Raw genomic sequence first — 20,352 nt, forward strand, 5'->3', positions numbered from 1 at the left:
ATGTCTTTAGAGTGTATTTTAATTTTTTTTTAAATATGTAGCTTTCCAAACTAAGAAACCAATTCATTCAGCAAAGTTGGGCTAATCAATCACATGACCAATTCAAGCACACATTTTCACAGAATGAAAAACTTGCATCATGTAATATCATATCATATCATATCATATCATATCATATCAATCATATATCATAGCTCATACCAAGCATATAATTTCATATCATATATCAGTCTTATAATATCATTTTCTTTCCTTCCCTGCTTCTTAAAAATATGCCTTATTACCTACCCAGGTTGCAATTCCAGCATCACTTAAGAAAAGCCACCATACTGCAGTACTACAAGTGAGTTTGTGCATTTCTTGTCAACTAAAGCTGAACTTTTCAGTTATATTACCCTCTGTTTTTTCCTCTCAGTGAAAATGTGTTTCATTGCAGATACTTGCCTAGTTGTATTACTTTTATTTTATGAAAGAAAGTTTCAGATGTTTTGCCTGGAAAGGGAGACAGTGAGTCACTTAAAAGACAATGATGTGTAGAGTCTATGCTTATGATCAAGAAAAGACAGAGGACTTTTGCAATGGTTCTCTCTTTGAATCCGGCAGCAGTGCAGCTCTTCTCTAAAAAATGTAATATACTAAACAAAGTCAGTGACTGAACCATATGCTGATCTTGTACTGAATTTTTCATGATTATTAAAAAACCCAAAATTGCTTGAGAACTCCACAGTAAATCTCTTTCCCAGAAAAGGCAGTGCTAGAATGCCCTTTGAAGCAGGCATATGAGGACAAAGATTCTGCAAAAATGAGTACCAGTGGGTAACTGGGGAAACTCTGGTCATGTCCTTTCATGGACTAAATGTTTGTCCCATCCTATACAGAGCAAATATGCTCAGCAACAGGCTTTCCAGATCTGAAACCAGAGACTCAAGTGGTTTTGAAGTCTGCTGTGCCACACACATTATGTCAGTTTCCTCTTTGCCCCTGAGCCACAGCTTTTAGCTAGGATTTAAATAGGGTTTTCTGAATGTCTCAATCATTTTCAATGTGGATTGCATATCTTTGTGTTTTTAAATCTGAGAAGGATCACTGAACTGGATTAATTCATGATCAACCTGAAGCTTTCTGGAACAAGGTTTGAGGGATCCACTATAATGCTCCATCAGGATCAGTCATCTTCAGGAGCTTTGGGACACCTGTGGAAGATAAAAATCCTTTGGTGCACGCTGAATGCTTTTAAGACTTTCTTAATTTTAACAGTGATGTCAGTGAGCAGGACCACATTTTAATGTGATTTTGGGGGTTAAAAGGATATTGAATCTCCTCTGAAAACTTGCAATGTACTTTCAGTAGTGGCGTACATTCTGGCCAGTCCTTCAGCTTCCTCCATCCCAAGTTCAAGACAGGTTCACCATATTTCTCATGACTCTCCACAGTCCACAGCTTAATTGTCTAGTTGTCCTACCTCATGGATTAGGTAAGATCCCAAAAGGGCTGAAATCCTTATCCATTTCCATAGGATGCATTTTATTACCATGTCACTCCAGTTCTGAGTACACAGTTTACTCCTACTGGCATAGAAAATAATAGGATGCTTCTTCTGGAAATCACCATAAATTCTCACTATGACTAAGAGACATTTGTCACGTGGCTAAATTTTCCTCATAATGTAGAAAAGTCTCTCTCTTTCTCAAAATGGATAGTTATTTTCCTACACATACATGTTGTATTCGTACAACATACAATTTTTTTACCAAAGTCTCCACTAGCACCAAGCTGACTTGATTCCTTTTTTATAGTATATCTTAGACAGTATAGCCAAAATTTTGCAGATTTTACAACTGCCTGCATTTTACAGCATCCCAAACATGGGTGGTTCTATTCAACTGTCATCAGAGTTTCCTGAGAATCACCTACTGCATCCACGTTTGCATTACAGGCATATTATATTACACTTCTGCCACTTTCTTTTAGGTGCATCATCATTCATATTCCTCACACTTGTCAACCAATTCACCTTCAGACAGTCATATCTTAAAAATGCTAATGTATTCCATGCTATGCAACAAGGTGCTTCTATCTTTTAATGGCTAGATGAAAATTTTAACTGAATGGAAAAAATAAGGAAGAAACTGTGGTGCAGTGATTTATGCGAGTAACTTAGAGTACATCTATTTATAGCATTCCACAGCTTTTTAATGATAGTCTGTTGGCATAATTAAGACTCCTTTCACAGAGTTTGAACAAAAACATAACAACAACAATAATATTTAATTGCATTTTATATGCAAAAATCAATGGGGTTTCAGCTAAGAGCAATATCTTATTAATATGCTACTGATTCTAAATTGGGTTATGACATACTGTTTGTTCCTCAAACAGGCTGAAGATGCACACATTAATTTACAAGAGCTCCAGAAAATGCATATGGGAAAGAAAAATGAGGCCTACAGTTTATACAAAATGAGGAAAACGGAGAGAAACTTTATCACAGGACACATACAAGATAAGCAATCAACTCTCATTAGGAAGGCATATATTATTAGAGTAAGAAATGAGTATGTATAAAAGAAAGGCTTAACCTAAAAAGCTGGTATAAAAAGAAAACCAAAGGCTTGTGATTTTGATTATATTATCTTGATAGAACAATGAAAACCTCAGAAATGCTTGGATATATTTGCAAAGTATTTGCATGTCACAATAACAGCACCAGGCAAACTAACTCTTGCTTTCTATTTTTATAACTCCTCTAACAAGCTGAATGCATATTTTCCCCACAGTATCAGTAAACAAATGTTCCTTCTTACTGTGAGGTGTCTGTGGAAGAATGTATTTTAAAATAACCTGAAAGAATAACTTAAAAATGCAGAAAGACTACTGATGCAATTTTTTTTTTTTTTTGTAAATATGGAAAGAAAGTGGAGTTATTATCAATTTAAAATTCCATTCTTCACAGACAGATTTTGCCCAGCAATCCCTACACTTCAAAATCAGTGATGACAAATTACTCCCCTGGAGTAAATCTCTTTACTGTAACTGTGTTTTAAAGAGTGTTGTCAGTGTAGACAGTGTTATAGCTGCACATAATCCTTGTGACCACCAGGCCTTTTTCTTAATTCCGTAAAAAAAGACGTGCAGCCACAGTTGTTGCAGCATTATCCACCCTGGGCTGCCTGAGGGCTCCCTTCAATGCTGTAAAGGGCAATATGAAAGGTACCTGTGACGGACTGGCACACAAACAAAACCAGATGGGACCTATAAAGCAAGGGGAATTTAACAAAACCTATTTATATCATTCTTTTCCCTCAGTTCTCTCACATTTGAAATATCACAGTAGCCAAAAAAGCTCAGAACTGGGAAGGAAGGCAGGTGTCAGGATCTACTCTGGCTAGAGCATTTCTAAAGGATCAAATATACGTAACTGGAGAAAGGCACTCTTCCAAACCTGATATTCTTTTCAAACATTAGGAATAGAGAAGAGCACCAAATCATTGAAAAACATGAAAAACAAAGTTTTGGAGAAACAACTTTCTCTGAGCAAGAGGTAAAAAAAGGATTTTTGTTCTCAAGGAGTTTAACACAAGCTGGGAGGGCCAAAAGAAGATTGAAATATACTGCAGAAAGTCTCATAAAAACTATGAAACTATATGCTCCTACCAAAAAGAGGGAATTGGGAAGATGCAAAACTATCAGTTCTGGGGTTCAAATCAAAGAAGTTGATACAAATTAATGCTGAAGTAGAACAGGTTTTAGAGCAAAGTGACAAAATAAGCAAGAAAAATTATTGGGGCCATTTTATTTTCTGATGATACCAAGTTGTTTGTAATAACCAGGAGAAAGATGGGACTGGGAATAGCTGAAGAAAGGTCTCAGAGCTTCAAGGCCATGGCCTCAGAAGGCACAAGGTATACTGTGTACAAACATCTGTGACCAATAGCTCCGTTCCAGCCAGCCCCACCTACAGCTGTTACGGTCCCCAGGCCCCTTCTGTGAGACCTCTGCTTCCCTCGGGCACGGGTGGCAAGCTGGGGACCTGCAGAGGCGGCCCCTGGGGAAAGAGGTCAGTAGCTCTGCCACAGATCCATCGCAGAACTGAGTCCATCAGCAAAGCTGGTTGTATCTCCGGGGAAATGTGTGTGAAGAAGGGCAGGAAAAGCCAGGCAGAGAGAGGAGGAAACAAGCGGAGTGAGATCCAGCAGAGAGATCACCAAGATCAGCAGAGGAGGAAAAGCTCCATTCTGCAGTAGACATCCATGCTAGAGCCCAGTGCCAGACCAGATGGATATGCCTGATGAAACTTTAGCCAGTGGAGAGCTATCACTGGAGCAGAGGAAAACCACGAGGAAGAAACAGCAGCAGCAGAGAGGAGCTCCTATGTACTGACCACCCTCTATCCCCCTCCATGGTGCTTGAACAGAGTAGGGGAGCTGGGAGTGAAGGAGTGAAGTTGAGCCTGGGAAAGGTGGGAGGAAAGGCGTGGCTTTATTATCTGTCTCTTTTGCTTCAACTAGCCAAAACTATGTTATTGTCTGGTTTTTCCAGAGCAGTAATTGGCAAGAGATTTCCCTGTCTGGAACTATAGGCTTTCCCATTCCTGTTTTTTTTTTTCCTTATTTTCTCCCCCTTTCCTGCTGGGGCTGGGGGGCCCTTAGTGAGCAGCTCAGAAGATGTCTGGCTGTGGGCCATGTCTAAAACACCTAAATATTACACTTTTCTCTAAATACTACAGGAAACTTCCTATTCCATGTTGAAAAAAAGGTTAGGACTGTTAGGCACCAGTAGAGCCTGACAATTTATTATCCTGTGTAAAGTCATCAATACAGTACTGCTGCTAAAAGCAGAAAAATAAAAAAGGCTACACACATTTAGCACTGTCTTACTGCTTGAGCAGTCATATTTGATGACCTATAATGAGAAAACCAGTAACTACTGAACTTGAAAAATCCAATTAACATGGCAAGGAAGAAGAAACTTTAAAACAGGCACACAGTAATCTGAGCTTTAGACTATCTGAGACTTACTTAAGTAGTTACATAATAAAACTATTAAGTCAATAACTAAAACAACCAAAAGGAAATAATTTTTCACACTTTATGCAGTTGAGTTAAAAAAGTGTGCCATGGAATTTGAGGATATCAGAATTGGTTAAATGCAACATCAATTCTGGTTCATTAAGCAACTGGGTCATACATTTTCTTGCACTCAGATCACTGGGGAAGCATCTGCCTAAGATTATCTATTCCACTTTTTCACAGGCATATACTTTTGTTTTGGTTTACTTTCCCCTGTTTTAACCATGCAGGGATGCTCACAGACAACATTCAGCAATGAATCAAGGCTTACGTACAGGACCTCTGTGATTAACTTAAAGAACTGAGAAAGAACTTAGCTTAAAATTTTTCCCCCAGTAAGCTTATGCCTGCTATAGCATGCCCCACAACACATCATTGCCCATAACATTTACCCAGCCCATACCTATGTGACTGGAACCTCCTGCTGTAGTTAAATTTGCCATAGATACATATACTCTCATGTCTCCCCTCTCTAATATTTTATGAGCAGTTCGTCATACTCAAGGAGAGACTGAGAACATTCAGTAGTTGGGATCTTTTGCATTTTAGTGTTTTCAAAATAGATTATCCTTCTTTATGCAGACTGTTTGGGGGGGGAGTAACAGGCAGGTTGCTGTACATTTTTGATGTTTTCATTGAATGGCCATCTAAAAAAATAGTACAAGGGAAGAAGGATGCTTAATGCAGCTTGAACAGGACCTGCATATCAGATGTTCACAAATATTTAAAAGCACTACTATGATTAACCAAACAAGATAAATACAGTAGTAGAAGTCAAACTTATATTTTTTTCAATGATAAAGAAGTCATAGTTTTCATAGGGCAAAAGGTATCTGTGAAAGACTGTACAGGAAATAAAATGTACTTTCAAAAAAGAGATATACATGAGAAATGTAAGACTTGTCCCAAGAGATGAAAGGAAGCATGGAAGAAGACACCTATTTCCCGGCAGAGAGAGACACGAAAGAAGGAAATTGAATATTTAAAAGTATAAAATTTCTTTTGAGATAATTTTAACAAGAACATCTGAGAAATATTAAGGATTCACAAATGCAAAAGACAGTAAAAGGAATGCTCCCTGATGAAGTTATTTACAGGACGGTTTGGGGTACTCAAAGTGATGAATTTGGAAAAAGTCAGCTGCAATTCTTTGCTCCATCAGATTTCATTACTTAGTGTAAAATAGAATGCACTGGATATAAATAACAGTACAGGAGAAAGGCGACAGTCACTTTATTAATACAGAGCAGCCACAAATGCACAACAGCTGGAAGCAGAAGATTCTTACATAGTAAACAGAATTAGACTGAAAGAGCCTTCAAACACAACCAGTTGCAAAAAGAAAACTCTACATGGAGTTAAGGAGGAATCTAAAGTTACAAAAAGGCAGGGAGAACATGTTTTCTTGCAATTCCATGGTACAAGATTTGAGGGATCTTGCAGACTTCCCAGTAATTGACTAAAGGGCATCAGTGTTGCAGCTACTTAATTTTTTTCTTATATCAGTTTAATGTCATACACAGACAGCTGAATTATATTCATAACATTTAAAATATGAAACCATTTTAAATTGCAGTTGTTCAAAGCACAAGGGGCAATTTTCTTTTTCTCACTTTAGAAGGAAAAAGATGAATAGTACATATTTACATTAGATTTTGGTTACAGCAAATAATCAAAAATCACATCTCTATTTTAATTAAGTGCATTGTGGCTTATGCAACTACACTCTAAAAGCAGGAAAACTGCTAGAATGGAGTAGTCAAAGAGAAATGAAACCGTGGAAACAGTTCCAGTCCAGCACTGGTAGACAATGAACTGATTTAATTAGGGATTCTATGTGACCTCCAGTAATTTGATTTTTAAACAAACTTTTGAAAATGCAAAGGTGAAAGGACAATAGCAAATTATATTCCATGGTCCTCGTCCTCTGAAATGTCAAATTGTATTTATAAAAACCCATAATGTTGCCAAAGTATTTAGCATTATAGAAAATCACCTGGACCAGATGGAGAAAGTTAAAAAATACAAAATATCAGAGGCCAAGAAAACATGTCTTACAAGCCACAGTGGAGGAAACTGGGCTTGTTTGCCTTACTTTAGCACTTCATCACTTTAGTAGTAACTGAGAGGGGGCAATAGCCTTCAGGTGCACATAAGGTTCCAATAAAGAGGAGAAGAATAAACCTTATTTATATCCAATGCAATTCACAGACCTAGATTGAATTGTGGCTTATTAAGTTGGGCAAAAGGGAAAATATTCCCCAAAGATAAAAGCAGAATAGAACACACCATCTATGAAAGGTATTTGAAACTCCAGACACCTGCTGAGGATGTTTCAGGTACTCTGGGTCCCACCCAATATGCTGGGTCTTCAAGCAAGGAGAAAGATGAAGTCACCTTTTCATATTTTAGACTTATTTTTCTACATTGTAGAAAAAAACATTTTGAAGTAAGAATAAAGCCTTCTATAAATTGTATTTTGAAAACAGATCCAGAAGGGTCTCTACACTTTACACTTCCAATTCTGCTCATGAATATTCTTTGAACATTTCAGTTAGACACAGATTTTAAAAGGAACAAATTAAGTTCACAGAACAGGTTTCAGTAGATACAAAAGAGATTAATGTAAAAGTCGTAAATAGTTAAAAAGTGGATTTTTTTGCATTCTCTCTCTCACTTCTCTTTTTCCTTTTTATTTCTTTTTGAATATCTGCCATCTGAAAACACATTAAAACCAGAGGAGGAAGCCGGAAAGAATTCATTAGTGGCTCTGGTAAGGATTTAGAAAGCAAGTGTCAGGTTTCAGTGGAATAAGGAAATACAGGGAGAGGAAGTTCAAAGAAGGTGTTTACTGCCATTGCTACCGCATTTTAATAAAGTTAAATTTTCATCAAGATATCACATTTACTTTCACCTATAATAATGCACAAAGCTTCATTTCAACTGGAACTACCTCATGAATCAATGCAGCTTTAAGTTTTGGGTTTGTTTCCCTTAATGAGGCAATCAGACTTTTTCTTTTAACAAGAGGACATTTGTCAACGATAATGACTGTTCATGTGATAATTTAGATTTATACAAACATATGATTTAGTGTTATACAACATTCTGGTTTAAAAATTAGCACAGTAGCACAGATTGAATGGCTTGCAATCGAACTTCCTGGCAGATTCCTAAATGCAATTTACTGAGAAACATATTTTAATGTCGAGTATTTTGTGTAACAATCCTGAGACATTACAAGTTTCCAGAAAGATACTTGATAAACTGGAAGAACAAATAAATGTAATGCTTGTAGCTAAAATCCTATTTGCCTCAATGTCCCTACACTCTGAGAGCTGTTATACAGAACCATTCTGTAGGCATACATATGCCCATCTATCTGAGGGTGGACATGCACCTTTTAGCTCAAAGACTAACAGTATCACCTCCCCTTCCACCTCATATGAATTCACATTCCTCTCAACGTGAGAGACCTTTAATCTAAAAGAAAGCTAAAATATAATAAAACATGAAACGTGGCTCTAAGATTTGGCAAGGCACACAGGCTGTGAGCACCTTTGAGTTCAAGAAACTTTGCTTATTGTTAAGTAGTTTTTCTTTCTCATTTCCTTAAACATCCACATGTACAATTCTTACAAGAACCTCAAAGAGAAATGAGATTGCCTGAAGAGAAGCCTCGTGACCTACAGGAAAAAATTAATTTTCCTAATACCATCTTGGAGCACAAATAGGTGAATCCAACAACCATTCCAAACTGGAGGGAAGGGTTTTTCTTCAGAAAGTCAAGAAGAAATTGTGTTGTTGTTTGTGGGTTGGGGTCCAGACTGACAAGTTAGAAGGCACTGACATGACTGCAGTGCAGCTGCAATGAACCTCAGAGGGGGACCAAGGGCGACAGCCCCAGCAAAAAGCAACTCCTAAGGGAAGGAGTGAGGAGACTGTACTTACAGCTTTCATAGCTTTCATAGCAGGTCTTGAACACAAACAACTGAGCTCCTAGAAGGTAACTGAGGGGTCTTCTATACTTGACATCTACCATTTGGTACGTGCTTTTGGTTGAAAGCACCTGAGAATAGTACATTTTGCAGAGCTGTATTTTCTCCTATGAAGTCTTTCAGATACAGAAAATTGCTAAAGGGAGGAAAGGGTTTGGAGTGAAGAAAGAAGGAGAATATTACAAAAAAAGAAAGGTAACTGATTTACAATATGAAGAGAGTTGGAAGTAACATCTAACTAGGCCATGGACATGAACTTCTAGAAAAGTCCTAATATAGCCCGATTCCCAAGAAGATCTTAAAGACAAGGACCACACTTTTCCATCATAACCTGAGCACAGTAAAGCAAGGGGGAAGAACACAGTGACAGACAGGATTCAAATGTACCCAGCTAAAGTTGTTTAGTGTATGCACACTGCCACTGTGGATGTCCATGTGAACAATCATTTAAAGAACAAAATGTATTAGGATTGACATAAAGAAGATATTTAGAAGTGATATGATTGTTAATGTTAGAAAAATAAGAAACTTTTTGTGAGCAGAGCCACACAGGGTATTTAAAACATGCAAAGGAAATTAATTCAGAATTAAAACATCTATTTACAATACATAAGCATTTATGTTGGAAAGCAGTAGTACTGGAAAGAATAGAGAATTCATGGTACTTAACACAAGGAGCAGGATCTCCCAGCATGATGCTGCTGCTAACAAGGCCAATGTGTCCCAGAGACTTAAAAGAAGACTTTTTTATGGACCTTTATCTCCTTTATTGACAACAGTATGTTCAGATATACTTGATATAAAAATGATAGAAAAAATCATGAATGATTAAGAGGTCACACAAATGAACAAATGCCTGGAAAGTCCTCATTACAGAGAACCCTTTAAGATGTTTTAAGTTATTTACAATATTATAGAAATAATCATGAGATGACTGAGCAATTCTATATGTTAAAAAAAAAAAAGCCCTCTGGATTATCAAAATCTGTGTGATCTATGTGTAGTTTCTGTAGGCACAATATCCTGTAATCCCTATCTGTAGAGAATAATGTTTAATGTGGAGATCTGAAAAAGACAAAACAAGGTTAGTAAGGACAAAAGGATCTAGTTGGACTTAAATAACTTTTATCTGGAAATAAAATGGCAATTTTAAAATGAGGCAATTAATTATGAGAATAATTGAAAACTTTGGTCTCGATGTCAAAAGATATTCTCTTTCTAAAAATAATGACTTTTAACCTATTAATTTTAGCTTTTGTAGTGTAGCTGACAAAATTGCAGGTGCCATGAGAAAAATTAACATTTGCCTGCCAGCTATGTATTTCATCCAAATTATCAGGATATCTATGAAAATGTGGTACTTAGTATCTGCTTAAACTACACATTTTCCTCATGAAACAAAGCAACATGACTCATCAGTTTATCTGAGTATGTTAGATGTAATAAATTACTGCAGATCAATACACAGAGAAGCAGCTGAAATCTCATCTAGTCCACTGCAAAATGGTAAATGACCTTTTGTCACAAAGAAGTCCTGAGGTAGGAAAAAAATATTACATGCAAGAACTGGAGCATCTCTATTGATCTGTGAAGTAGATACTTGCACAAAGCATTTGCTATGCCATTAATTTCAGAATTGTGGACAATATGAATGTCTTCATGTAGATAACTAGACTTACCATATTGGCATCTCTTTCCCTTACAGTGAAATATACATTCCCTGGGGTGAAAGGAACATTTTATAACATTTCAAAACATGACAAAGCTTTATTTCTACATAAGGAGTCTCTTATAGCTCCTATAAACAATTCAGCAGAGAAAAACTGGGAAAATAATGGTTAGATAAAATGGTCATCCATCAGTAGTGTTTTGCTATAAATTTCAAGGTAATTTCCGAGATCCCTGAAAAAGCACTACAAGGAAAGTATCCCACACTTGTTGCACCTCTGGAGTTTTTCACAGTAGTAAACTGCAAAGCTGCCAACTACCCTCCTCACTTCTCCATCTCCAGAGAGCAGAAGCTCCTAAGCAACTTTTTAAGTAGTGAAGTATTATGAAAGAATAACTCCAGTGATATAAACAAGATGCGGGTTGCTAATGTAGTACCTGATCTTTTTGCAGGCAAGGAAATGAAGATTTTTTTCTAACTCACAAAAGCTCTGGTCAGCCAGGCATACGTGAAGCCTCTGTACCTTTCAGTCCTACCTTTGTTACAACTTTTTGATCTCCAGGTCTTGATTGTGACATAAAACTTGAATTCAAAGTTTCAGATTTGTACTTGGGGAAAAAGTAATTGCAGACTCTTGTTCTTGTAATATCATCATGACTATTTAGTCTATTTCAAATTCTTCAGTGACTGGACAACCTGAAGATAATGAAGTAACAATGGGTATCTATTTGATTATAAAATCACTCAACTTTTCATAACAAACACATATTCCCCTTGCAAAATTAGTATTATTCTCATCAGTAATTGGGAGCAAAAATAGCTACATTTTTCCTGGTATTACTTCTGCAAGCAGAGTCAGTATGAGAAACTTGGAAAAAATTTCAGTAGCGTCTGATAGGACATTTTGTTGATTCAAAAAGCATTAATTTCCAATTATAGGTTATGATTCAAAGTGATATTTACCTTTTCATTTCTTTCTCTCTGAAATCATAGTATTCCTGCATGTCATAGCACTCTGTTATAGGAAAGATATTAAAGGAAACCTGAGACTCACTGAAAAATTCAGGTTGGAAGTGACCTCTTGAGATTCGTAGTCCCACATCTTGTTCCAAACATGGCTAATTTCAAAATTAGATTAAGTTGTTCAGGACTTCTGTAGCCCAGAAAATACAATTTTGCCACAACATCACAAGCGCTGTATCTGACACCGGGTCTCCAGCCTCCTCTGAGCTTGCCTTGCCTGATTTTTAGTTGTGGCTGCGGTTGTCTTGTGGCCATGTGCCTGCTGCCTCACTACATTCCTTAGCTCTGGGAGTACTTAAGGCATGACACTGTGGGACGAACAATCCCTCTGGGGCAACAGGACTGGGTACAGCAGTGTACAGCCTTAACTGGAATAAAATTGAAAAGAAAGGGTGTTCAAACCACCAGTATTTACATCTTCCTAATGAACTTGAGACATCTGGCTGTAAAACACCTTATTTCTGCTTAGTAACAGTGATACCATTCATTACAGGATCCAGAGGCAATATTTCTATATTAACAAAGAAAAGTCCTAGTAGTAATAATATTGTTAAATTGTTATGCATACGCATCTTAGTTTACAACATTTTTTCTGGTAAAAAAGTCTAATGCTTTAACTGTTCCTGTGGGTCCTAATGTGGCTGGGTTTCAGCCTGGCAGTGGTTGTGAAAGACTTTCAGAAGCTCATAAGCATCTGAAGCCCTTTATGAGGAGGAATGTGATGCTGATGTTGATGCTAATGGTTACTTCTTCCTCAATTTAGGATCTCTTTGCAGTACTTTTTAGATATCTGATCACACACATTTATACCTTGCTCTTTCTTTGCTGGTCTGCAACTCTGTGCTCTTGCTCTTTGTTCCCCCTAAAAACACTTGTGTCCAGGTCTAGGTCTGTCTTTCTTCAAATGACTAGTGGTGACTGGTCACTTACAGATCTTATAGATCTATTACAGTTACAGATCTGGAGTCTGCAGTGCCCAGCCTGCGTACCATCTCCAGTCATCACGTGCGTGTATCTCTCCCTATACATTCTGTGTGTTCATTTCTTAAGGTTTCCACCATTAAACCAGGTCGGCAATTTTCCACCTTATGTTACAGTTGTAAACATCTCATCCTTCACAGAGTAGTCGTTCATTACTATTATTATATAATATCTATGTTTGTGCTGTGTCGTAAGTAAGATTAATTACCTATAACCACCTTGGCATTAGAAATACTGCTGTTACAGTTAAGTAAAAATAAAGCTCCAGGAAGGTAAAAAAAATTCAGAGTTTTAACACTGGGGCCTTGCAAACTCAGTACAGAGCCCATGTCAATGGCAGTACTGTATGGTGGGGGTACATGGTTACAGAAGATTGAGGGTAACACCACAGACAAAGGGGGATATACTTGAATATTTTTTGCATAACATTTTTAGCTATATTTATGCTTTTCTGTGTTAATTAGTGTGGACTGTGACTGTTATTATTATTGTAACTAGACTTTTTTTTTATTTTCATTAGATTGTTAAGACTTTAATTAGCCTAATGAGATTCTGAGCTCTATATTTATCTTGTGTTCTCTTTTGCTCACAAGACTTGAAGCATAAGATCTAACACAACTAGGACTTCAAAATCTCTCTGCTCACACATGCCAGCATCTCTCCAGGTAGCCTTTCCCAGTGTTTAACCCTTCTCTTGGGGAACAATCTTTTATCTCATTCCATCCAGGATTTATCCTGTCAGAGCTCAAACCTATTGTCTCTCATCTTTTCACTGTGTGCCGTTCAGAAAAATCTGACCACACCTTTTGTGTAAGCTCCTTTGGTACTAGGCAGATGTTAATTGTCCCCTCCAAGCCTTTTCTTCTCCAGGCTAAATACCTTGAGTTCCCCAAGTCTCATCATCTCTCATGATCACCAGTCAACTAAGTACCCCTGTAGCCCTTCAGTGAACACTGTCCAGTTTCTGTTTGCATACTGTTTGCATATTCTATCCATCTTTCCCAGGGTCCACCATGCAAAATTCAACACTTCCTCAGAACAGGCTTTATTTCTAGTGCTGACACATCAATTAACAGAAAGGACTGGTACCACAAACGTGTCTGCACACAAATACTGATGAAGTAATAAATGGAGTCTAAAATTTAAAAGCCCAACACTAATGTTTGTTTTTTTCCCATTTACTAGCCTTGAAGCTATGAGGAAAAGGAAAATTAGCTCTTAGAAAAACTATTGTATATTCATGAAAATATTAGTAGCTTACCTTTTAAAATGCATTAATTAAACTTGCAGGAATCAACATTTCATATATTAGTTCCAAATAATATATTTCAATGTTTCTGTTCTTTACTAACAGCCTTAAGCCTTGCAAATGTATGAGGCTACTCTGTTTAGATTAATTTAAAAACATTTTTGAAACATTTCAGTTCCTTTAATGAATGGCATTGCTTCACCATGTTTCAGTGAAAAAATTAAAATCCCACTCAATGATTTGAAAGCTCATTCATTTTCATCTGCTACCTGAGTGTTGTTTCTAAAACCATCATTATACTGCCTCCTTCTCAAAGACAGCATTTCAGAAAACTCACTGAGCACCAACACCTTACGAACACCTCCCTGCAATGTTGTAAGAACCTCTCAGTGTATATTCCTGTGTCTCACGATGCAAAGCCCCAGAAGAGAGAGAAGAGCAATTATAATGCTGTCAGCATTAAGATCTTGCACTCAGCACTAGTGAGTCATTACCCCTACAAACTGTCAGCCAGACTTTTATCAGGGAGACAAATAACATTATGAGAGGCTATTTTGAATACGTATCTTGGAATAAGGCTGCAAATTAAAAAGAGGTCAGAATAGTTCCACATTTCTCTTTTATAAACTCTGAAAAGACATAAAAGGTGTGTGAGAAACACCAAAGTGGGCTTTGAAAACACTAATTTTTACCACAGGAATTCAAAAGTGGCCCCTGCCCTGCTGGGAGGTGTCACCACCTGCAGCTTCCCATCCCTTTGGGGGCAGCCAGCCTTTGCTGTGCCCCAACAGCAGAAATGCACAGTGGTGTGGGTACAGTATGTCCAACTTGTACCTCAGTATACACACCCCTCCCACCATTTCACCAGATTCTAATGTACTTTGGTCTCACTTGAAAACAATGAATCTGGGGCTTCTCTTGAGCTCTTTGGCATAGTTGTTGTGTGTATTTTAATATACTTATCTACTGATCTATCGAAATGGTGTTCTCAAAAAGGCTATTTTCAAAGACGCACAAAATAAACCCCAATAACTGAAAAACAACAGTAGTTTACATTTGTATGAGCCTACTCTCAAATAAAATAAAAGGAAATTCAGAGAATAATTTGAAACATAAATTGTACATCTTTCAAAAACAATTATAAAATACGTGATGTCCATGATCTGGAAAAATGTGCAAATTTGACCTGGAGCCCTAACCATTTAGAAGTACATCCTATGCTCTGCACTTGTAAAAAGTAGCTTATGTAAATTAAATTAAAATAAATTAATTTTTTTTTCTGTTACAGAGATGTAGAATCAAGGGTCATGCTACAACCTTTTACAGGCTAATAAAGGCTTTGATCAAAACCAATGCTTTTTAAAATGCACCGTGCTCTTACTGTTTCATTGTATCCCTGTTTTCTAAAAATAGTCACCAATATGATTGACTTGCTTCCTGAATACTAACAATGTGGATGATCTTTTGTATCTTCTTGGCAAAACAAGCAGTGTTAAAAGCAGAGTGAAGTACATCCACTTCTGAATTTATGTCTGCAAACAAAGATATACGTTAATCCTGAGGAAAAAAAAACCTTATGAAATGAATCCTCATTTTACCTTTTCACAGTAAATACCTAACGTTCCTAAGTGTGATAATATGGAAGTACATGTCTTCGTTTTTTGGTTGGAAAAAACTTGACAGGAGATAAGAGACATCTATTAAGGGGTTGAGGGGATAAAGACCAAAGAAATCTATAGAAGATCTGAAGATCTCATGAGCTCTTTTTGAGCTCACTGGAGGTTGAAAAGATCACTGACTTCCACAGAATACTTGACTTTTTCAATAAGACATTGACCCATCTGTTACTAATCCAGCCCTGCAATACTTAGGGCTGTGTAGATGTCTTAAATAATTTGATAGATTTATTCCTAGCAAAACACAAACATGACAACACACACTTAAATATATATATAACAGATTATGTACAGTTTCCTTGATTATTCCATAAGAAGAACAACATTTATCAGTGAAAGATGGTTTTTTCTTATTTCCATCTTGCTAGGCTACAGCATTTTTAAAACATAAGTACTACAAACCCCAAAGAGGAAGTATTTGTCACAGAATCCCTGTTGTTTTGCTTCTCTTCACTATCAGCTTCTCAATCATTTCTGCAAGACCTCAGAAGCGACAGTACACAAAAGCTACTTATTTATGCCTTTCCATCAAAACTAGTAGCGTTTAGCAAAATAATACACATTTGCAAAGAACATCAGCTAGAACCATGTCTGCTGTAAGTACTGTTTTCTAAAAACAAAACATCCTTACTCCTTTGAACTCAGTGTCCAGTAACACAACTCGTCTGCTTCTTGCAGATAAACCAATGTGTTTCCTATTCTTGGAGGGAAAAGCTACCAACAGGAGAAACTCAGGCCCTTACAACTGAGCTCAACCCATTCCCTGCACACAGCTTTGGAGGCAGAGGTACAAACATAAATGACTGCTCTCACAAACCTCTCCTGCAGTAGCACCTTATGCAAATTTCGTATCTAATCATCAAAACTTGCTTTTACTGTACACTGTTCTCCTTAAGATTACTTGAAATGTTTTGTAGCGACTTCAGCCAGTATGCAAGCCAAGTGCCCAGCAGAATAAGGACAGCCCTCTGAACACACGACCTGGTAAATTCCTGGTGTGGAATTTCCATTTGCTTATTTTGAGAAAAAAGATGACAATTAAGGTCAGCTGGGACACACGAGGTACACACAAACATTTTTGTGACCACATACACCTGTCAGTGTCTCTATTCTTTGATCCTTAACAGTTCATGGAAGTTTGAGTCTTGGTGACCTTCAAAGTAAAATGCACCTATCTTCTTTACTACTTGATGAACTGATTTGTATTTCAAATTCCCATAAATGAGGCACCTATCTGTCAGGATGATAGGCACTGTACAGAACTTGCAAAGAGAAAAAGAACTATATAAAGCAATCAGAGAATTCTTTTATTCAACTGCTGCAATAAATGACAGTATTATTATGCAATTTCCCTAGCTCCTCTTAACAAACCTGACCTCTAGAACTGTATCACATGATTCATCAGTATTGTGGATTCAAATATTTTTCAATAACAGTGCAGTAATATCTTCCTGCAGTGATTTGCAGGACTGCTTTTGGGCATAAAGAACTGAAGATTCCCAAAAGCACACATGTACATCTCGCAGCTCATTCCATGAGGACAACAAAAGAGACAGCGTGCAAACAGGATCTATACAGTGTTTTTAACTCTCTTTATCATAAAATATTTTCATAGAACAAGTGAGAAAAAAACCATATTTTGACAACAGAAATAACTGTAACACTTCCCTACAGTCAGATGGAAACTGTGCACAACCATGTTCAAAAGAGTTGGCATATTTCATTAAGTTTAAGTAATTCAGTAAGTGTTTTCCCATTAAAAAACTGGATCACATAGCAACAAATAGGGGGACAGTATGCAAACAGAAAAGTAGACAGGGATGTTCCTTTACCTGTTGCCTCTTCTCAAACTCCAGCTTGATACGGGACTTGATGCAGTTGCACGTGTCCTGATATGTCTGCTGCAGGGCGAGCTCCATGAGGTGTTTGTGGTATGCTCCGGCCAAGTTCCCGCAGATAAAAATTATTACATTTGCCAATATCTACGAGGATTAAAAAAAAAAAAAAAGTGTCAGGTAATTTATCTAAATGTATTAACAGAAATTATTCCTAGCTTGCAATGTAAGATTGCTGCAGTTATGTATTTTGCTTTTGTTTCTTTCTAGCCAACGTTAACCTTTCAAAAAGCCTTTAAAATTTGTGGCAACATCCCAAGCAATAATAGAATGACAGAATCAGGCTGGATACTTTTTTAATTTAGGATTAAACTGGAATGAAAATGAACAACATGTTTGCCTACTCAATGAGGTACATGTTTTCTGAAAAAAGAATTTCAGCTCATGTTAGAGCTCACTGCTAAGTATTAATTAGGTGGGATCATCACCTACTCATGTAAAACAATAGCTACAGCTCCTAATAACAATATTGGAAGCCATGTTATTGCTATGCTCTTTTAGCAACATTTTCTTTTGCAGTGCCATATGATTAAGGGTGAAAAGTTTCACCTACACACATGAAAAGCCTGACCTGCATTTTACCTCAGCCGGATCCACTGCTATCCATCAGTCAGCTATAAATAGTAACCTTGGTGATGATAAGCAGTGTTTAAGGAGCAAGAGCTGACAGCTGTCTACTAGAATATACTTTTCCTTACTACCAAAAAATTACATTTGCCTAGAACACAGAACTTAAAGATTTAAGTTTAGGGGGTCACACTTGCAGCATCAGATGCCCTCTGCAAGCAACAACCCACAAACATGAGAAATAAGTTTGGCTAAGAAAAGCAGGCCTTTTTTGCACTTGACCTTTGGAAAGGATACAGTATTGTGTGGTGATGCTAATACTTTTAACTCTACCCAGCTTATTGCTGCAAATAAAAGAAACACATTTATTCATTCTAGCTCACTCAGAGCAAAAGAAACACAGTAAAGTAATGAAGCCAATTCCTAATTCAATAATAAAAGTAATAATAAAGATAATATTAAATTGACGGTGAGATACAGCTTGCTCAGAGCAGGTCTCTATCGTCTCTACTTGTGAGGCCCTAGTGCATCATCTACCCTGGATTACAAGCACTACATGATGTCGTAGTACTCGTGATCTGGAAGAAAAGGAGGAAGAAAGGGGGCAAAAATTTTGTTAACTCTCCACAGCTAATCTAATAATGAAGTTTATGATAGATTTCCCTGGTGATCATTCATGGGTTGGTGTACCTATGTACCAGGCAATCTTTTGTGAATTGCTAGTAGTGAAAGAAATCAGAAAAAAAAGTCCAACAGTGTGCTACAGTGGTTCAGAGAAAAAAGATATATTGTCCTATTAAAAGAACTCCATCTCCTTGTGGAATACATTTTATTCACAAAAAAACTCCCATGGAGTTTTAATGTTTCTTTAATAAATGGAAACTTTAAAATGCAAGATTTAAATATATGCTTGTATTTTCCCCACAAATTTTAACAGCATTATATGCAATACTTGTTCCTCCATCTGTGACATTTCTGACATCTCACCTTTCATGGCTCCACAAAGCTAAAGGCAGTAAAATTCACTTTTACTGCAAAAAGGATCAATGTTTTCAGTTTGGTAGAATTTTTTTTCTGTCCCTAAAGCTTTAATGTCATGGTATTGTTATGTTTCTAAAAGCAACATTTGAGTTCTTAAATTTTTCTAAAACAGATAAATCTAAAACAATGGCAAAAATCTACATATTTCACTTTCTCCAAAGAACTTCTGTTAAGAAATAAAGAAATAAGAAATAGTTTAAATTAAACATTTCACAACAGGCAATAATCTAAAAAAACCCCACAAATATATGCGATTATGGTATACAGCAAAACATTTGACCTTAAAATATTTTATATTTCTTTGTAAATCACAATTGCTCGATTCTGCTTTGATGTCAACAGACATGGATTAGTGAACAAAGATCTTGTATGACAGATCACAGTTACACAGGGGTAAGGGTCTTCCAACTGGCAGTTGTTGCTGGGTTTTAAACTGAAATTATGAAGCAGGAAAAAATGTGTGAAAATAAAGACTGCTGGGCATAGAAAATGCTGAGATACATAGCGTGAAGGTTTAATAATGAAATTATCACTAAATTGAACTGAAATCAACAGTGTGCTGTCATAATCTCTAGGTAGATGTCACTCTTGAAAGCCTGCACACACACTTACTAAATGAATTGTCCAGCTTCATAAAGTCATAGACCATTTAAGCGAAACTTCAGGAATATAATCAATCAAAATTTTTTAAAAACATACTGTAATGGGTAGATGGAGGAGTAAATTATGAGTATCATCTTCACAGTCATAGAAAAACAGATTACAGGTTTATGACTGAAGTAGTTGAAGTGAGAAAATAGATGGAAACAAGTGAGTGACAGGCAAGGAAGCTAATTAACCAGGCTTTTTAGATACTCAGTAGGGTAATTCAGCCCACATGAAGCTCTACAATGGCTTCTAGTACCTGAATTAAGCAGTTGGAAGACAGTGCAAGGTATCTCAGCCACTGCCATACATAGTGTAGATCTAACAAGTAAATGTGTAAGTGAATATGCAGGTAGGAACTGTGTTTAAAACACTCTGATTCTTTAGGCTAGCATGGAGTTAATTTGGAAATCTGTCACTAAGGGATAAAATTAAAAAAAAAAAACAAACAAAAAAACAACAACAACAAAAAAAACACCAAGAAATGAATTAACTGGTTTCTAAACAGATTTTTTGTGCCTGTATTTATTGTGGCTTAA

The 20,352-nt window shown here is 36.8% G+C and overlaps 1 protein-coding gene across 2 annotated transcripts in view; it reads right to left on the minus strand.

Moving 5' to 3' along the window:
* The window catches only part of ADCY2 (adenylate cyclase 2), a 203,891-nt gene that overhangs the window by 87,752 nt on the left and 95,787 nt on the right, over nt 1-20,352 (minus strand). For both annotated transcript variants that reach the window (XM_072924342.1, XM_012571829.5), the window contains one exon: nt 17,498-17,647. In XM_072924342.1, the coding sequence (XP_072780443.1) occupies nt 17,498-17,647 (150 nt within the window). The remainder of the gene's footprint in view (nt 1-17,497; nt 17,648-20,352) is intronic.

Source organism: Taeniopygia guttata, chromosome 2, assembly GCF_048771995.1.
Source record: "Taeniopygia guttata chromosome 2, bTaeGut7.mat, whole genome shotgun sequence".
Classification (NCBI taxonomy): domain Eukaryota; kingdom Metazoa; phylum Chordata; class Aves; order Passeriformes; family Estrildidae; genus Taeniopygia; species Taeniopygia guttata.